The sequence below is a fragment of the Puntigrus tetrazona genome, chromosome 6 (assembly GCF_018831695.1).
Source record: "Puntigrus tetrazona isolate hp1 chromosome 6, ASM1883169v1, whole genome shotgun sequence".
Classification (NCBI taxonomy): domain Eukaryota; kingdom Metazoa; phylum Chordata; class Actinopteri; order Cypriniformes; family Cyprinidae; genus Puntigrus; species Puntigrus tetrazona.
Genome location: NC_056704.1, coordinates 18,319,226 through 18,334,337, shown reverse-complemented (window position 1 = coordinate 18,334,337; position 15,112 = coordinate 18,319,226). Strand labels below are relative to the sequence as shown.

Genomic DNA, 15,112 nt, shown 5'->3' with positions numbered 1-15,112 from the left:
ATATATATATATATATATATATATATATATATATATATATATATATATATATACATATATATATATATATATATATATATACACATATACATATACATATATATATATATATATATATACATAAACTATATCCTCAACAGGTAGCCTGCATTGTACTGTATGGAATGATCAATTAAAAATCAAATACTTGAAGGTGAAGTTATAATTTACAGCTTGTTATTTTTCCACACTTAAATGAATACAGTTTCAGGATGGTCCTGTCTTACACGGTGACATTTAAACTGCTTAGTCAATATATTGCTTGAAGTACTTAATTAATTCGAAAATAGCTTGTAGTTCTGTAGTGGATTGTGATAGAAATGATTAATTGGGTCAGCGCTGAAATGACCAAATTTGAAAAAAATGATGGGAACTGATTAAAAAACATTGAATGCATTACTGATTACATACTTTCTCTCTCTCTCTTTGTGATCAAATACAAGAATGTCTTGTTGAAGCAAACAACCAGTGACTGCACACCATGATCAAACCACAAGCCTGGCACCACCAACAACAGAAACACTTTTTTGTGTATATCATGCACTGTATAATGGCACTACAGAGGTCTTCATTTCGTACATTCATACTGTAAACAACTGTAACCACAATTAATATTTACCTTTCACTATTCACCTTTATAGAGCATTAAACACACTTTGTTTTTTGTTATCAGTGTAAGCATTATAATGTATTCTAATATATTTTATATAGTCACTATGAGTAGGAAGTGTTAACCAACTGTGCATTTTGCACAAATTAAACTTCTCTCATTAAAAACTTTGCATTTAAATTTTAAATGCAGACATTGGTGGGTCAATTTTTTTTTTTATTAAATCAATGGATAACTACACTCATGACTCATGACTATATATTTTAGATTTTATGAATATGGTAAATTATATTATTTGTATCATTTTTCATTTCTAAACCATTAAACAAAAGGATCCATTTTGGAGGAAACCTAAAAAAGGGAACATTTTAAACTTGAATTTAAAAAATAAAACAAAACTGCGCGTCAATAAATAATATAAGCAGATCTGTATTTTTTATTTAAAAATAACAATTGTCTGGTTTTCTTCATTTTTGGCAAATATAAACAGTCTTTCCAAAACCCTCTCTGTTTGTAGCATTATCACAAAGCAGCAGTAGCACCATAGCAGTGTGATACACCTGTAAGAATACAGCAGATGATCAGATGTTTCCATGGTTCATCTTCCCTGTGTCTCAGGATGAACCAGGTCTACAAAGTTTAGTTTTCATGGATTCTTCCAAGAAGAACAGACGTGTCGTTCAAAGCACACACACACACACACACGCAGGCACACGTAGTCTTTGAAATCAAAGTCTTTTTGCTTCCCCAGATAGAAAGCGTTTATGTGTTCCAGCGAAGTCCGATGTGAGTTGCGAGCAGGTAGCACATACCTATTGTGCAGGTCATCAGCATCATGGGGAAGCCCAGCCTGTGAAATAGAGCACAGCGAGAATTCAAGTTAGAGTCCCTGCAGGAAAGTTCCTATGAAGACGAAAATTGAAGATTAGAAAGCCCCAAAATTCAATGTAGCTTTTTGGGAGAAGAATCTGCAACAGTCTGTCGCTTGGTGCTTTTTTCTTGTGTTCCACTTAAAGTTCATCTCGCAGCATTTTTCTCTGTTTCATTCCTCCTTTGTTGCTCATATTACGATTTCTGAGCCATTCTGCATTATTCTCCCTTCTTCTGTGCATTTGTTTATGTCTGTTTTTTGTGTGTGTGTGTGCATGCGTGTGAGATTCGATTCTGAACAGCAGGGGTCTTGACGCTCTCCTGCTGAGGAGCGTAGCAGGCACGTTCATAGAAGTGGTATTACAGTGTGAGTCTTTAAACATTACGGCAGAGTCCAACGCAGGAAACAAGAGCATTATAGTATGATCTCCAGGCATTAACGGTGAAGTCAAAGGCTGGAGAAGCAATAGGCCTGATGATACTTGTCCCCCCATTTAACGTAAGCTGCTTTCCTCAAAGCCACCAACTCTCAGAGACATGTGGACCGTCCTTGCTGTGTTTGCTTGTAAAAGCATCCATCTGGAGAGTGGAATTACCATTGTAATTACAACTGGACACCGTCCTAATCTCCACACTCGATCGGCATGCATCAGTGCCCTTCTGACCCTCGGTTCAACATGCTGCGTCTCATCTGTCCATGAGGATTATACTACATGCCATCCAATCTCACATATTATCAGTAGAAGAACTGCACATTGAGTAAATCAGTATAAAAGAAATCAACAGATTACAAAGAGAAGTGGTCAGATTATCGAGGGAACACGGACAATAGCACCCAGCAAATATACCAAGAACTATGTGGCCAACCCTCGCTTTATCAAATAATCGAGACCAATATAAATGAGATTCTGCCACTATTAACTCACCCCAATGCCATTTCAAAACCATGAGCATCCATATGTAGCTCTTGTTTTATATAACAAAGTTCAATGTCTTCAGTGGCTGGAAGACTCCAAAAATACATGATTCAGTTGATTGAGTTGACAAAACAAACTCAACATTTTGTTCACGAATCAGAATCATTTGTTCGTGAATCGAGTTGATTTGTTCATGAACTGAAACTGATTCAATTATCTGGTTTCAGCAGTTCTCCATTTAACAGCTCACCGGAGGGGAAGATTAAGATTATCGCTGAATAATGAATTAAATTAATTAAAAATATTGTACACAAGTCATGTGCACTACATTTGCAGTACTGTACATTTAACAGATTTCTAAGATTAAAGACCCATGGGGATTCTATATAATTGTCTTTGTATTACTTAATAGGTCTTAGTCGGCTTAGATGCCATTTTGAACTTACAGTCCATACAATTGCATACTCTGTATATAAACTTCCTAAATCGTGAAATTTTTACTACTCACAACAAACTTGTTTCATGGAGATTTGTCTGCTGGATATTTTATCATCTAAACAATCAGTATGTTGTTTTAGTACAATCATTTAATAACACTGCACTTCTATTCCTCACTGCTTTGTTTTCAATCTGGTAAAAAATAAAACATGGCACAACCCTGACTAAAGTCTATAGCATAATAATGGTATATGAGGGGAGTTTATGAAAACTTGTTTAGAATTCAAACATTGAACCTTTACGTAGCAAATCGGTGTCTTGTTTTTGCCCCACGGCCTGCTGATCTGAGTCCCCTCTTTCTTTTTACAGAACACTAAAAATCCACATGCAATTTTAATAATTTGTGTTCTGTTTACTTTTCTGATAGTTTATAAAAGAGTCAGATCTTGTTGCTGAATAAAAAGTCCCGTAGAAAGGGATTCTGGAATGAATAAATGAGTGAAAGAGCTGCTGAGAGGACAAAGCACTTGTGAGGATGAAAGCTCTGGACATCCATTTAGGCCGAGTGCATACCTTCAGCAGTCCAGTGGATACTGACTGAGTGCATGGGTAAATACAGAGCATTTGGGGCATAGAGAAATCAACAAGCTCAGAAGAGCAAGTGGCTACTGATTGAGAGGATGATGGAAGGCAAATGGATGATAAAAACAAGTAAACAAGTAACAGAGAGAGAAACAAGGTTTTCTGCAAATCAAAGCCTTAAACCAAATAACTCTTGTCTAAAAAAGTGTTAAGCTGGAGTGTTCCTTAAGGAAATACTGCACTTCACCCAATTTACTGCAGATAAGTTAGCTTTTTCTGAATTTACAAATGCACAGATCAAACACAATTTCCAAGCAAAAAGATATCACTTTAGAATAGGGAACACTTATTCACTATGGCTTTTTCCTCAATAAATTGCTAATTTGCTTCTTATTAATAAAAATTTGAAGTAGTTTTTGTGACATTTAGGCTTACAATTAGTGTTTGGTGTTTGTACTTCAGTGTCATTCTTCTTTTATTTCCTCTGATTTTAAGCATTACTCATGGGTAAGGTTAGGTTTAGGTGAAGAGACATGGTCAAGACAAAATCTTTGGATTAAAATCTTATGACCTAGGAAGACAGCAAAATCAGGATGTGCGGGTAGGATTTTGGCTGTAGAATAAGGTCATGTAAAATAAGGCATTAACATTACTAATGAATGGCTAATGTTCTAGTAAAATGGATGCTAATAAGCAAATAGTTAAAATACCCTAAAATAAAGTGTTATCTACAAAACCTGTCTAAAACAGTTCTAAACTTGTGGATTATTGTGATGTTTTGTTTTAGTTTTTGGCTGTTAGTCCCATGACAAGCATCGTCTAGTGAACAAGTGTTCAATTGTACAATGTTTAATTTCTCCAAATCTGTTTCAATGAACAAACAAACTTATCTGCATCAACATTTTTGAGTGAACTACTTTATAGCTTTAAGCTCATGCTGCTAGCAATTCAGGATCAATTCTCACAAACTGATAAAATGTAATCCTTAAGTGCAGTGCAAATTATTTTGAAAATGTCTGCCAAATCCATAAATGTAAAATGTACAGCAAAAATGAACTGCAGCCAGAACTGTAGCCAATTAGTTTGTCCCATCGATACACAAAAAAAGTGTAAAACTAGCATTTGAAATAAGGAATCAGTGAATAGTAATCAGTCAATAGAGAAAGGGGCTGCCAAAGCACACAAATCAAGCCTTGAAAATGAGACATGAGGATAATACTCTTCCACAAGGAACAGTGTCCTCCAGCACTTCCTGTCTTCTACTTCATCTCTTTCTAACGTTCTCTAAAATTAGATTATTGGAAAGCACATATTTTAAGGCCTATTATGTAAGTATGGCAAAGATTACAGCTGTTCCAAGGACAAAACCAGGTGTTATCAGTATCCAGAAGGCAGGTGGGGAGGCTAAATGCTGGACTGCACAAGAAACAGGTGTGTATTATCTGTATAAGGCACTTTGACATACATCAAAGCAGGTGCACGTGCCACGGGTGTGAGGGCAGGTCAGGTGGCTAATGCACAATTTGAATGATGTGAATGAAGCAGCCAGATGCCTATTCATAAGTAGTGAAGTGGACAAATCGATGTGCACCGAAACACAGGGTTTCCAGGGTGTGAGCTGTGCAACCTGAAAAGCGGCTCCACATGTGGTTGGTTAAACTGTCTGAATAAATAGCACATTAAATGGCACTAAGTACTGCATAAACCATTCTAAAATGAAATTTGTCCTTTTTTTTCCACTAACGGCCTAATGAAAGGAACAGTAATGTGACTAAAAGTTTTAAAGGTGAGTCCATTATGACTGTTTGCAGGACAAAGATGACGCCAACATGCACACGGAGGCAGTCTTTCAACCTGTTCAGTGCATTACATTCCCATTTATTTATGTAGCAGATATTTTTATTCAAAGTGATAATGATCTTTTTTATACTATGAGGACAATCAGAGTCAGTTATGTGTGTTATAATACCTGCACAAGGATTGCAACCCATTCATCTTGGATTTCATTTTACAATGTTTCAATTACAAGCTACTTTATTTTACCACTTCTACCACCACAACACCTTATTCATACATGACAAAAAAAAACAGGGCCACACCAACAAACCATCAACTATGACTTTTGCCTCAATAAACTCCTAATTGGCTGATTATTAATAGTTATTAAGGTAGTTAAGTTTGTATTAGGGATATAAAATATGGTCATGCTGTATATTTTCTTTATAAATACTAATAAGCAGTCAATATGTTATGAATATTAAACAATTGATCCCTATACTAAAGTGTTACCAAACTGTTTCGAGTTAAAACCCTTGCAGTCCAAAATCAATGTAAGGGCAGTCTGAATTTCTAGTAACGTACACATGCATTTTGTATCCTTGAATATTCTCTGAAATATGCAACAGCACGATGCCATTGTTCCACAGCATGTTAATTGGGTTCAAAGTTAAAACCTTTGAATTATAAGCTCAGAACTTTACTACTAAACTATAACACTCATATGCATGACCTTGGGGAAAAATCTGTTTCGAATTGAGGGAAAAAAATATGATTCTTTTATCCATGTTGTCCACTCTTCCTTGCTCAAGGCTATCGACTATGTGGCGTATTTTGTATTAAAAACACTCGACATCTCAAACATGTGATGAGATCAGAACAGCTATCTGCCACAATCTCACTCACTATTACTACAAGATTGCTGATGTACGCAACATTTCCTTACGACTGTGAAAACCCATCTAATGTGGCTCAGAAAGCATCAGAATGCCAATTTTTTGTTATAACTGGAGAAAAAGAGAGGAAAGCCATTAATACTAGGGAAGGAAATGACTTTCACAAAGTCACACAAAGATACGGTAGCGGGTGGAAATTAAGGTCAGTGTTGATTAAGCCTGATATTTCAGACATTATTATAAATGCCATCATTGTCATCATTCTGTACTTTTCAAAAGGGACACACCAGATGGTTTGTCATTTGGACATCCACCATTATCTTACATGCCAGTGTTAGGGGGCACATGATGGATTGTGAAGGCCAAAGTGGCTTGGCATGGTACTGGGAATAACAATGCGATCCAAGCTCTGGGTTTGTTTGTACAATAGGCCATGATTGCCCATGGTTACACACACACACACATGCTCCCCAGAAGCACAGAATATAAGTATAATCATACCAACAGATGGGAGAAAATGACAGACTAGGAATGGAAAATAGGGATATGCAAAACTACTATCAAAAATGGCTAGTAGGTGGAAATTCTTAATTTGTTCATATATTTTATTAATATTAACAAAAGGTGATGAAAATTCTAATATTCAAGACAATAAGAAAAAGGAAAACATAGATCATTTGGAGAGAACAAACATTACTAGTGTTTATGATACAACATGCACCTGTATTTCTGATTTGTACTGTTAAAGTAATGCATATCCATTCTCAAACACATTTCATTGAAATTAGGCAATTAAAAAAATAGAATCATATATGAAATGATTAACCTTTTACGGCTGAATAAAGCTCTATCAGGATTATGTTCCACAAAAATGAGTGTTTTCTAGGCAATGAAATGCAGCTCCTGTAATCACAGTTCATTGTAGCTTATATCTGCGGTCTTTTTTATAAACTATTTTTGCATTTGCACTAAAAACTGACCACAGTGATGTGAAAAATAAATGGAATTTTTTTTGAATGGATTTGCTGGTATTGTGTACGCTATTTGAGCTCCATTTTCCACCTCCATAAAAGTGGTAGCTGAATAGAGACTCATTAGAAATGATAGGAGAAAAGAAATATGTAATGGAGCTCTTTCAAATCCCATCTTTAAAAATGTAAGAACTTTTGGAAATCTGTGGAGGGAGACTAGCTGAGGGCTATAACTGAGCTGTCTACTCTAGAGAGTGTAAAACAGAGGTGAAAGAGCAATGAGCAATTTCACTCACTGCAAAAAAAGAAGCAGAACTATGTTTTACATTAGGCCATTAGATCAACGTGGTCTCTCTAGGGATGTAAGTGAAACTGTGTAAAAAATAAAAAAACAGGGAGGAGGCATCATAGTGCTTTAACTAATTGAAATAATTGCCTAATTCAAATCCAGAGTATGAAAAACACCAGTAGTATGTTGCTACTAAAATAGCAAAAGAAACATTATTTTAATCAAATTTTTGTTGGAACCAAGTAGGCAGACAGAGAGGCTGCCTTGAGCAGTGAATCATCAAATGCACTTCTTGATCAAAATGCCCATCTTGGTGGGATATTAATGTAAACAAGCAGGACAAAAAGTCGGATTTGTCAAAATATCTGATATCTGGCATGAGGCCTTGTATTGCAAATGCCATTGATTTATGCCAAAATATTAATCAAATATTAATAAATACTGCCAAGCTTTTTTGTCTGATTGTTGATTGTTTAAATAATTTCTTGAACAGTTTTAACCAATATTTAAAAATATTTGAACTATGCCTATACTGTATTTAGTTTGTTAATATATGCACTTTTTAACAAAAAACTAATAGTAAATAGCATATTACTAAGTCCTTTAATCTCAATTTAAATGGTTAGTTCACCCCAAAATTTAAATTCTGCCATTAATTACCCACCCTCATGTTGTTCCAAACCCGTAAGACTTTTGATCATCTTCTGAGCAAAAATATTTTTGATGAAATTTGAGAGCCATCTGACACTCCCTAGACAGCAGCACAAAAGTAACCTAATTTACTCAACCATTCTTCTCCCAGAGTTACATTATCCGCTAATTTAGAGAGTATCACAATGCTTTCCTCTACGCTTTGCTCTAAACGTAAACAACGGCAGATTACATTCATGTGCGTGCTTTCCCCCGGATCATGTCAAATAGTGTGCATATGCGTTGTGATACGTAACACAGGGTAAAAGAATTATTGAGTAAATTAAACATATCTTAACTTGTGTTCTGAAGATCGAAGTTCCTAAGGTATTACAGGTTTGGAAGATGTGCAACATTTAAAATGGGATTAAATAATAATTCCATGTACTTCCCTTTAAAACCAAATTACAAACTAAACTAACATAATGCAAAAAAATGGATGAGGGTTCTTCTGAAAGCTTGCATCTTTCTCTCCCCCTCTCTCTCTCTCTAAAAGACTCAAACACTGAACTTCCCTTTCTGTAAACCTGTATACCCAGGTGTGCCGCTTAAACTCTTTCCCTTAATTACAGAAGCCTGACAGCATCAATCATGCTCCCAATGTGACGCTACAGCAGCAGCTATAAATAGCACCAATCTAGGTCCTCCCTATCTGCAATAATGGGCCCCTAATCATTTGTCAAGTTTTGCCTTAAAACACACACACACAAAATCACATGAGACTTGAGGTTGACAGCCTTTAGAAGTGCAGCACCTTAACAGATCAGTGACTGAAACATCAAAATCAGGATACGTTTTTAAAAGCCTTTTCTCTTTGTTCCTAAATGAATGTTAAAGAGAAATCCATTAGCATGATAGTCCGATCCCTAACAAGCATTCCTTCTTGTCCAAGGCTTCAAACAAATGGGAGTGTGATATAATTTGACATGGAGTGGGACTCTTATTGCAGCTTGGTAATAGCATGAAACTTTGATCATAATAAATGTCTGAATGGCCAACAACCATGATTATGTCTAAAAGCTGTTGCATAAAGGTTAAAAAGTGGTTATAGTGCAAGACACTGTGAAAAAGAATCATTTAAGTGTCTCAATTCTCAACAATTACAGACCAATTGTGCAATAGTAATCTCTAAGCACAGCATTACAAATGGGCCTTAAAACAGTTGAACAATTTTGATAATTTCTGTACTATTTTAGTGAAGTTGAATCTTTCAATAAAATCAAAACAATCACACAGCTATAGTCAGAATAAGTGGCCTGCTGCATTCTTTTAGTATGAGGACATCTCTTGAGAAAGGATCATAGAGAGTATCTCTGATCATATGCGATGCACTACTTAGCATGCATTGTCCATTTTACAACACAGGTAAAAAAAAAAGAATGAAACAAACAAAGAGAACTGATTACAAATCTATTATTGTCAATTGTGATTTTAAGACTTAAGGACCCAATGCCACTACATGATATGTTCAGTTTTCAAGTCCAACTGAAAAAGAAAGAGCTAACTCACATTCATGAACTCGGATTTGAGACAGTATATAGTGGTCGATCACAAACGGAGCCACAGTGTCATTCTAGAGAGTATTTGAGTGGGGTAAAATCTGTGTAGCACACCATGAGCCATAAATATTTAAACAATTTTCCTGGAAGAGAAAGACTATACATTTTAAATGTGTGTATCTGCTAAAAGTGATTTTTGTCAGTGTAAGGCAAACAGAAGCATATTTCCTATTACATATTTTCTTTAAAAAAATCTGCATGCATAAACCATACTTTCATTTTGTATTTGTGCTTTCAGTAAAAAATCTAAATCTCCCAAGTTCCAAAGAACACTTTAGTGGATTGAAAAGTAAAGAAAACTTTCAAACATCTCATGCTTTTTGTTATATCTATTTTTCGTTTACCACTTGTTCTTTGGATTGGTAGATTAATGAAGGCACAAACCCAATTTCCAGATGAAAAAAACATACTTTATATACTACATACTACATACTTTGTTGCATCTTCCTTTTTTAACTTCTGTGACCACTGCATCTCCTCATTCAGTCTGTTTAGAGTAGAAGTCATGTCCATGTTTGAATGTGTCTGCTCCCTGTTACATGAATGTTTCTGCTCCCAAACTGCCCTGCACTACAGCTAAAAGTTGTCCTTACATAACACACTATACAACAATGAAATAAATTGTTGTACTGTTATAAAAAACACTCAATATTGTTTTAAAGCCAGAAGGTATCAGAAGGTGGCTGACTGAGGCAGTGAAAGTGATCTGCTCTATTATTTTCTCTTTAGGTGTTCAGTTGTGTACAGCTATTACATCTTGAGGAGAGGATGTCTGTGGTGGTCTATGCAGAATGGGACTCATTGTTCTTGATTTACCATACAGGGTAAGTAATTGATTCAGTGCCAAATGCAGATTACACACCTGCAGTCTCCAAGCACAGGTTTGGTATTGTCTGTGCTACAGGGGTATGGAGACACAGCGGCTGTAAATGGGAATGCTAATTACATCACATGATGTGGGAGATCCGCAGAAGAGGAAAGCGGGGCTTCGTCTATTGGAAACAACAGAATGAGGCCCTTTCCACGTAAATCAGACAGTATTGTCTCTGTTGTTTTTAGTTACTTCGACTGTTTATCCACCCTGAAGCAAGTCGATGGTATTCATGGATTCTTTGCTGGAAGTGTTTTGCAGTACACTTAGTTTAATTAATTCAGCATTAATGAAAATGCTGATGCATTTGTATGCAAATGCATACATCTATATTTATACGTTCTTTAATCTGAACCACACACACACACATTCAGATGCAAATATCTTATATAAAATACTCAAACTACTGGTGCTCATTTTTCCTTGCATCAAAAGTACAATTTTAATGCTGTGTTTAAATGATTAGCAGTGCTGGGGAGTATTTTATATTTTTTATATGCTATATTTTATATTTTATATTTTATTTTATATGCTATATCAAAATGTTGCCGTATGAAATGAAATATTTTAATGGGTTTTTTTAATAACTAATTACTCATGCTCTAATCATTTTGGATATCTTAGATTGATCTTTACACCAGAGCAGCTACAGAATTTACAGCTCGCATCAATGTCTAACTATTCTTAATTTTCAGTGGTGTACAGTAAACACTCATGTATCCCTTGTATCAAAAAAGCCAAACAAATATACAATATGCAATTAAACTGCTATAGTTCATTAGTTAATTTAGGTTCTTCCCTATAGAGCTGCTCAGGTCACGCAGTATATGTGTAAAGATGTCAAGAGTCAAAACTTTTGCCTGCCAATAATGTGAGGTAACTGCTTGTACCGTGGATTTACAAGCACTGCATCATTAAAGTTTTACAGCTGGTCAGGCCACGTCTCCATATGTCACTTCATTAATTCTGCAGTTCACTCAGAGGGCTTGGCTGGAGACAAAAAATGCCAGCAGAAGATGGATGTTGGAGACAGAAAAAAACCCAAGTGCTCAATATAGGCAACTTGCCCTGGTGTGGTAAACATGCTCCGTTTAAGAGCAGGTCCCCAAAGCCTTGGTCATTCAGACTAACGTCCTTATGCCGAAGACGGTCAGTGATGGTCTTCTAAGAAAAAGTATATATGGAGGTCAGGGGGGCAAGGCTGCAAAGCCAAGCGTGTCGTCACAAGCCAATATCGCCACTACTGGGATAGGCTAGGGTGAGTAGAAAAGGGCAGGAGACTGACAGGAAAAGAGAGTGATGCAAGGTTTAATAAAATCTGGACTCATCTGAACACCAATGGAAGACTTCCTGTCACTTACAATTGGACAGATAAGACTTTGGGGCAAATAGAAGGTTAGATTAAATTCATTGTCAGAGAACACCACAATGCGATGAGGATGCTTTTGAAAATGTCACTGAAATATATACAGTAATGACATGTGATCATTATAAATATTCTAGGTATTTTTATCAGCAAGTCAGTAAGATGTGCATGTATGCAGCAGACCAAAGAAGTGCAAGACAAAGTAACGCAGCCTTTTAATAAGCTACCTTAAAAATACTGCTCATTTTCTGTTGCCTAATGTATTTAATAGATATTTTGAAGAAAGTTTGTAACCAGCTTGCTTGGCGTCACCGCTGACTTCCATAGAAAGGAAAAAAATACTATGGAAATCAATGGTGACCCAAAACATCCTGGTTACAAACTTTCTTCAAAATATTTTCTTGTGAAATTCATACAGATTTGGAGCTACTCCATGGTGATTAAATTATTAAAGAATAAAAATAACTGGGTGAACTATTCCTTTAATTTCTTAATGTGCATGATCATATTTTGGAGCCCTTAATCCTACTCATGCCTAAACTTTACAACTACTTTACTAAGATATTAAGAGTTTATTGAAGAAAAAGTTATACTTGATAGTTCCTGGAAACTGGTCCCCAAACCAAAGTGTGACTGAATTAGTTCAGCAGTGCACATCAGCAGTTGATTGTTAAGTTGGCGGAAGGTTTAGCATGATCGCAATGGCTACAATCTCTGCGTCATCTGACCCCAATAGTACTACAAAAAAGTATGGCTTAGATTGTGAATAATATAAATGAGTCTGCTGCTCAGGTGATGTTGTTATTTTACAAACCAGAAGAGTAACTGTGCTGTACAACGTCGGCTGTTTTGTGAAGCCCTCATGGTGAAGCTCAGTAGTGCTCCATCACTAGTTTCTAACCAGAGCTCCAGAGAAAGTCACAGCCGTAAGCACCACCCCCCCTCCATCCCCATAGCAACCGACCAATCAGTCAGCTGGGGAGCTGAGGACTTACCCATTCATCACAAAGTTCTAACCATTACAGGGCATACAAATGAGGCCCCAAAACACAAAAAGCAAATACGCAAGTTACCTCGCAGTTTATCTACTTCTGGGATTCTCCTGAAGAGGTATAGAAGCAGTTCAGATGACATGCAGAGGTTCATAAGGATGACTTGAATTCTCTGTGAGTATCAGGCAGGAGGGAGGTTAATGATGAATGAGCAATTACTCAAACATCTGCTGCCACCCTGTTTGTTTTCCTAGCACTGCCAAAAAAATAAGATCCCACAGGCGATTGCCTGCTCCCTCACCCACCCTGCTGCCGCCAGCCCATTCCCATTTGGCTCAGCCTGGAGTCGCCCAGCTGCTCTACCTGCCTCTGGACAGTCCTATGGGCCCCAGAATGAGGAAGGAGGAAATCCAAGAATACGTCTCATGAGTGCACACAGTGAGCAGGTCTTTGGCTTAGCAGAGGTACTTCATTACTGAAACAGAATCGGAAGCATGTGGCAGCCGTTCAACTGAAAGTGAAGAGTGAGGCGGAATCAGCGGTTCTTGCTAACGCTAGGACGGCTTGGATTCACTGCTAAGATTAGCCTGAATTGATCTGCCTTATCTCCCTGTCTGATGTGCCGTTTAGACTGAGCTCCCGTTCCTTCCCTGTGTTGAGCCGAGGGCCTTGGGCTCTGTCTAATGCCATTGATTTCTCCTGTTTCAGGGTTTAAAAGTGCGATGGTCACTTAGACAGACAGGCGAAAGAACTACAAAATGGTAAGTGATTGCTTGTCAAATAAGATGGATTGTTAGGTCATGGAAAAAATATCAAAATGTTTATTATATTTATAAATAAAATATATATATTATATACAGTATTATATAAATTTTTGCATTCCATTTATTATTTATATTATTGTTTTATTTATATTGTTATTTTTGTCATGGGTTTGTCAAATTTCATGTTTGTCATGGGTTTGCAGAATTTAAGTAAATCCAAAGACACGAATCCCCAAGGTAAAAGAGAAAGTGTGAAGTGCCTTCATGTCTGGCTCTGTGCTAGGCATGTCTTTTCGGATTCTATATACTGCGGTTGAAAGACCCCACTGTCTCCCACCGGGATCATTTCACAGTCCAATCAGATGTGCATTCAACCTCCTCTTTTTCACCATTGACCACCAACACCCCACCAACTGGGAGAAAGCCAGATATCTGCATGCATCTGTATTTGCATGGAAAGCACTTCCATCGAGCAGGTGGTAACAAGCAGGGAGAACCGAATCAAAAGAGATGGTGAATATCTCCGCAAGCCTCTCACCAAGAGGTAATCAGCAAGCAGCTCCTTTTCCACATTCAGATGTATTTGTTGATACGCTAGAGAGTGCTTGAAATCAAGCTGTCTTAAGAGTCTCTCTAAAACTAGGTCTGTCACTTCTTAAAAAGAGAGACATACTTAAGGATATTTTTGGAACAAGATGAACATGATCAGTTTACATAGATTTTAGACGGAGCATGGAAGACAAAACATCTAATATAAATGCAGAGGACATGCATTCAAGACATAACGGTTACCAATATTAAACAAGCTCGAGCTGAGTGGTATTTTGAAAGTAACTGCTGATAATGCTATTCTCTTTTTGACTGCAATATTGCTCCACTTTTAAATGGTGTATTTTATAACATGAACGGAAGGGAGAACGTGACCAGGAGCAGCAGATTGCAGGAGCTGCTGGTGAAAAGTGTGCCCTGAAACAGACCCCATTTAATCTACCACTGGCCAACAGATCTGGCTGGAATCATCACAGCTTCCCCTGAAGAGTGAGAGAACATGAAAAGCTATAAACATCTGGACATAAAGCTAGGGGATTGACTCTTACACCAGGGCACTCTTGGGTAATTTTGCTGTTAGAATTACTAGTTTTGATGAAAAAGGCGAAAAAAAGTCCCCTGAAAGAGCCTGGTGCTCAATGCAGCTTATTCTGGCTTAGAACTGCCCATTTAAGAAAAGACCACGTAACCAAAATATCAAATGACCAATTGTGAATAAGGTCCCTTTAGTTAAAGTAATGTTAAAAGATACAAAATTGGATTTTAATAATGTATTAGTGAATGTTTATATTAACATTAATGAACATTAACAAAGATTATTAAATGTTTTTAAACTATATTTGACTGTTTGTTCATGTTAACCAATGCAGTTAGCTCATGTTAATGTAACCTTATTGCAAACGTAAAGTACTGGCATGACTTTTTAAGTGAGAG

At 36.7% G+C, this 15,112-nt stretch overlaps 1 protein-coding gene across 1 annotated transcript in view; it reads right to left on the bottom strand.

Moving 5' to 3' along the window:
- Positions 1 to 1,062: 1,062 nt before the first annotated feature.
- oca2 (oculocutaneous albinism II) overlaps positions 1,063 to 15,112 on the bottom strand; it is a 77,754-nt gene continuing 63,704 nt past the window's right edge. The window contains exon 25 of the mRNA XM_043242595.1: positions 1,063 to 1,499. Coding sequence (XP_043098530.1) covers positions 1,412 to 1,499 — 88 coding nt within the window. The 3' untranslated portion in view covers positions 1,063 to 1,411. The remainder of the gene's footprint in view (positions 1,500 to 15,112) is intronic.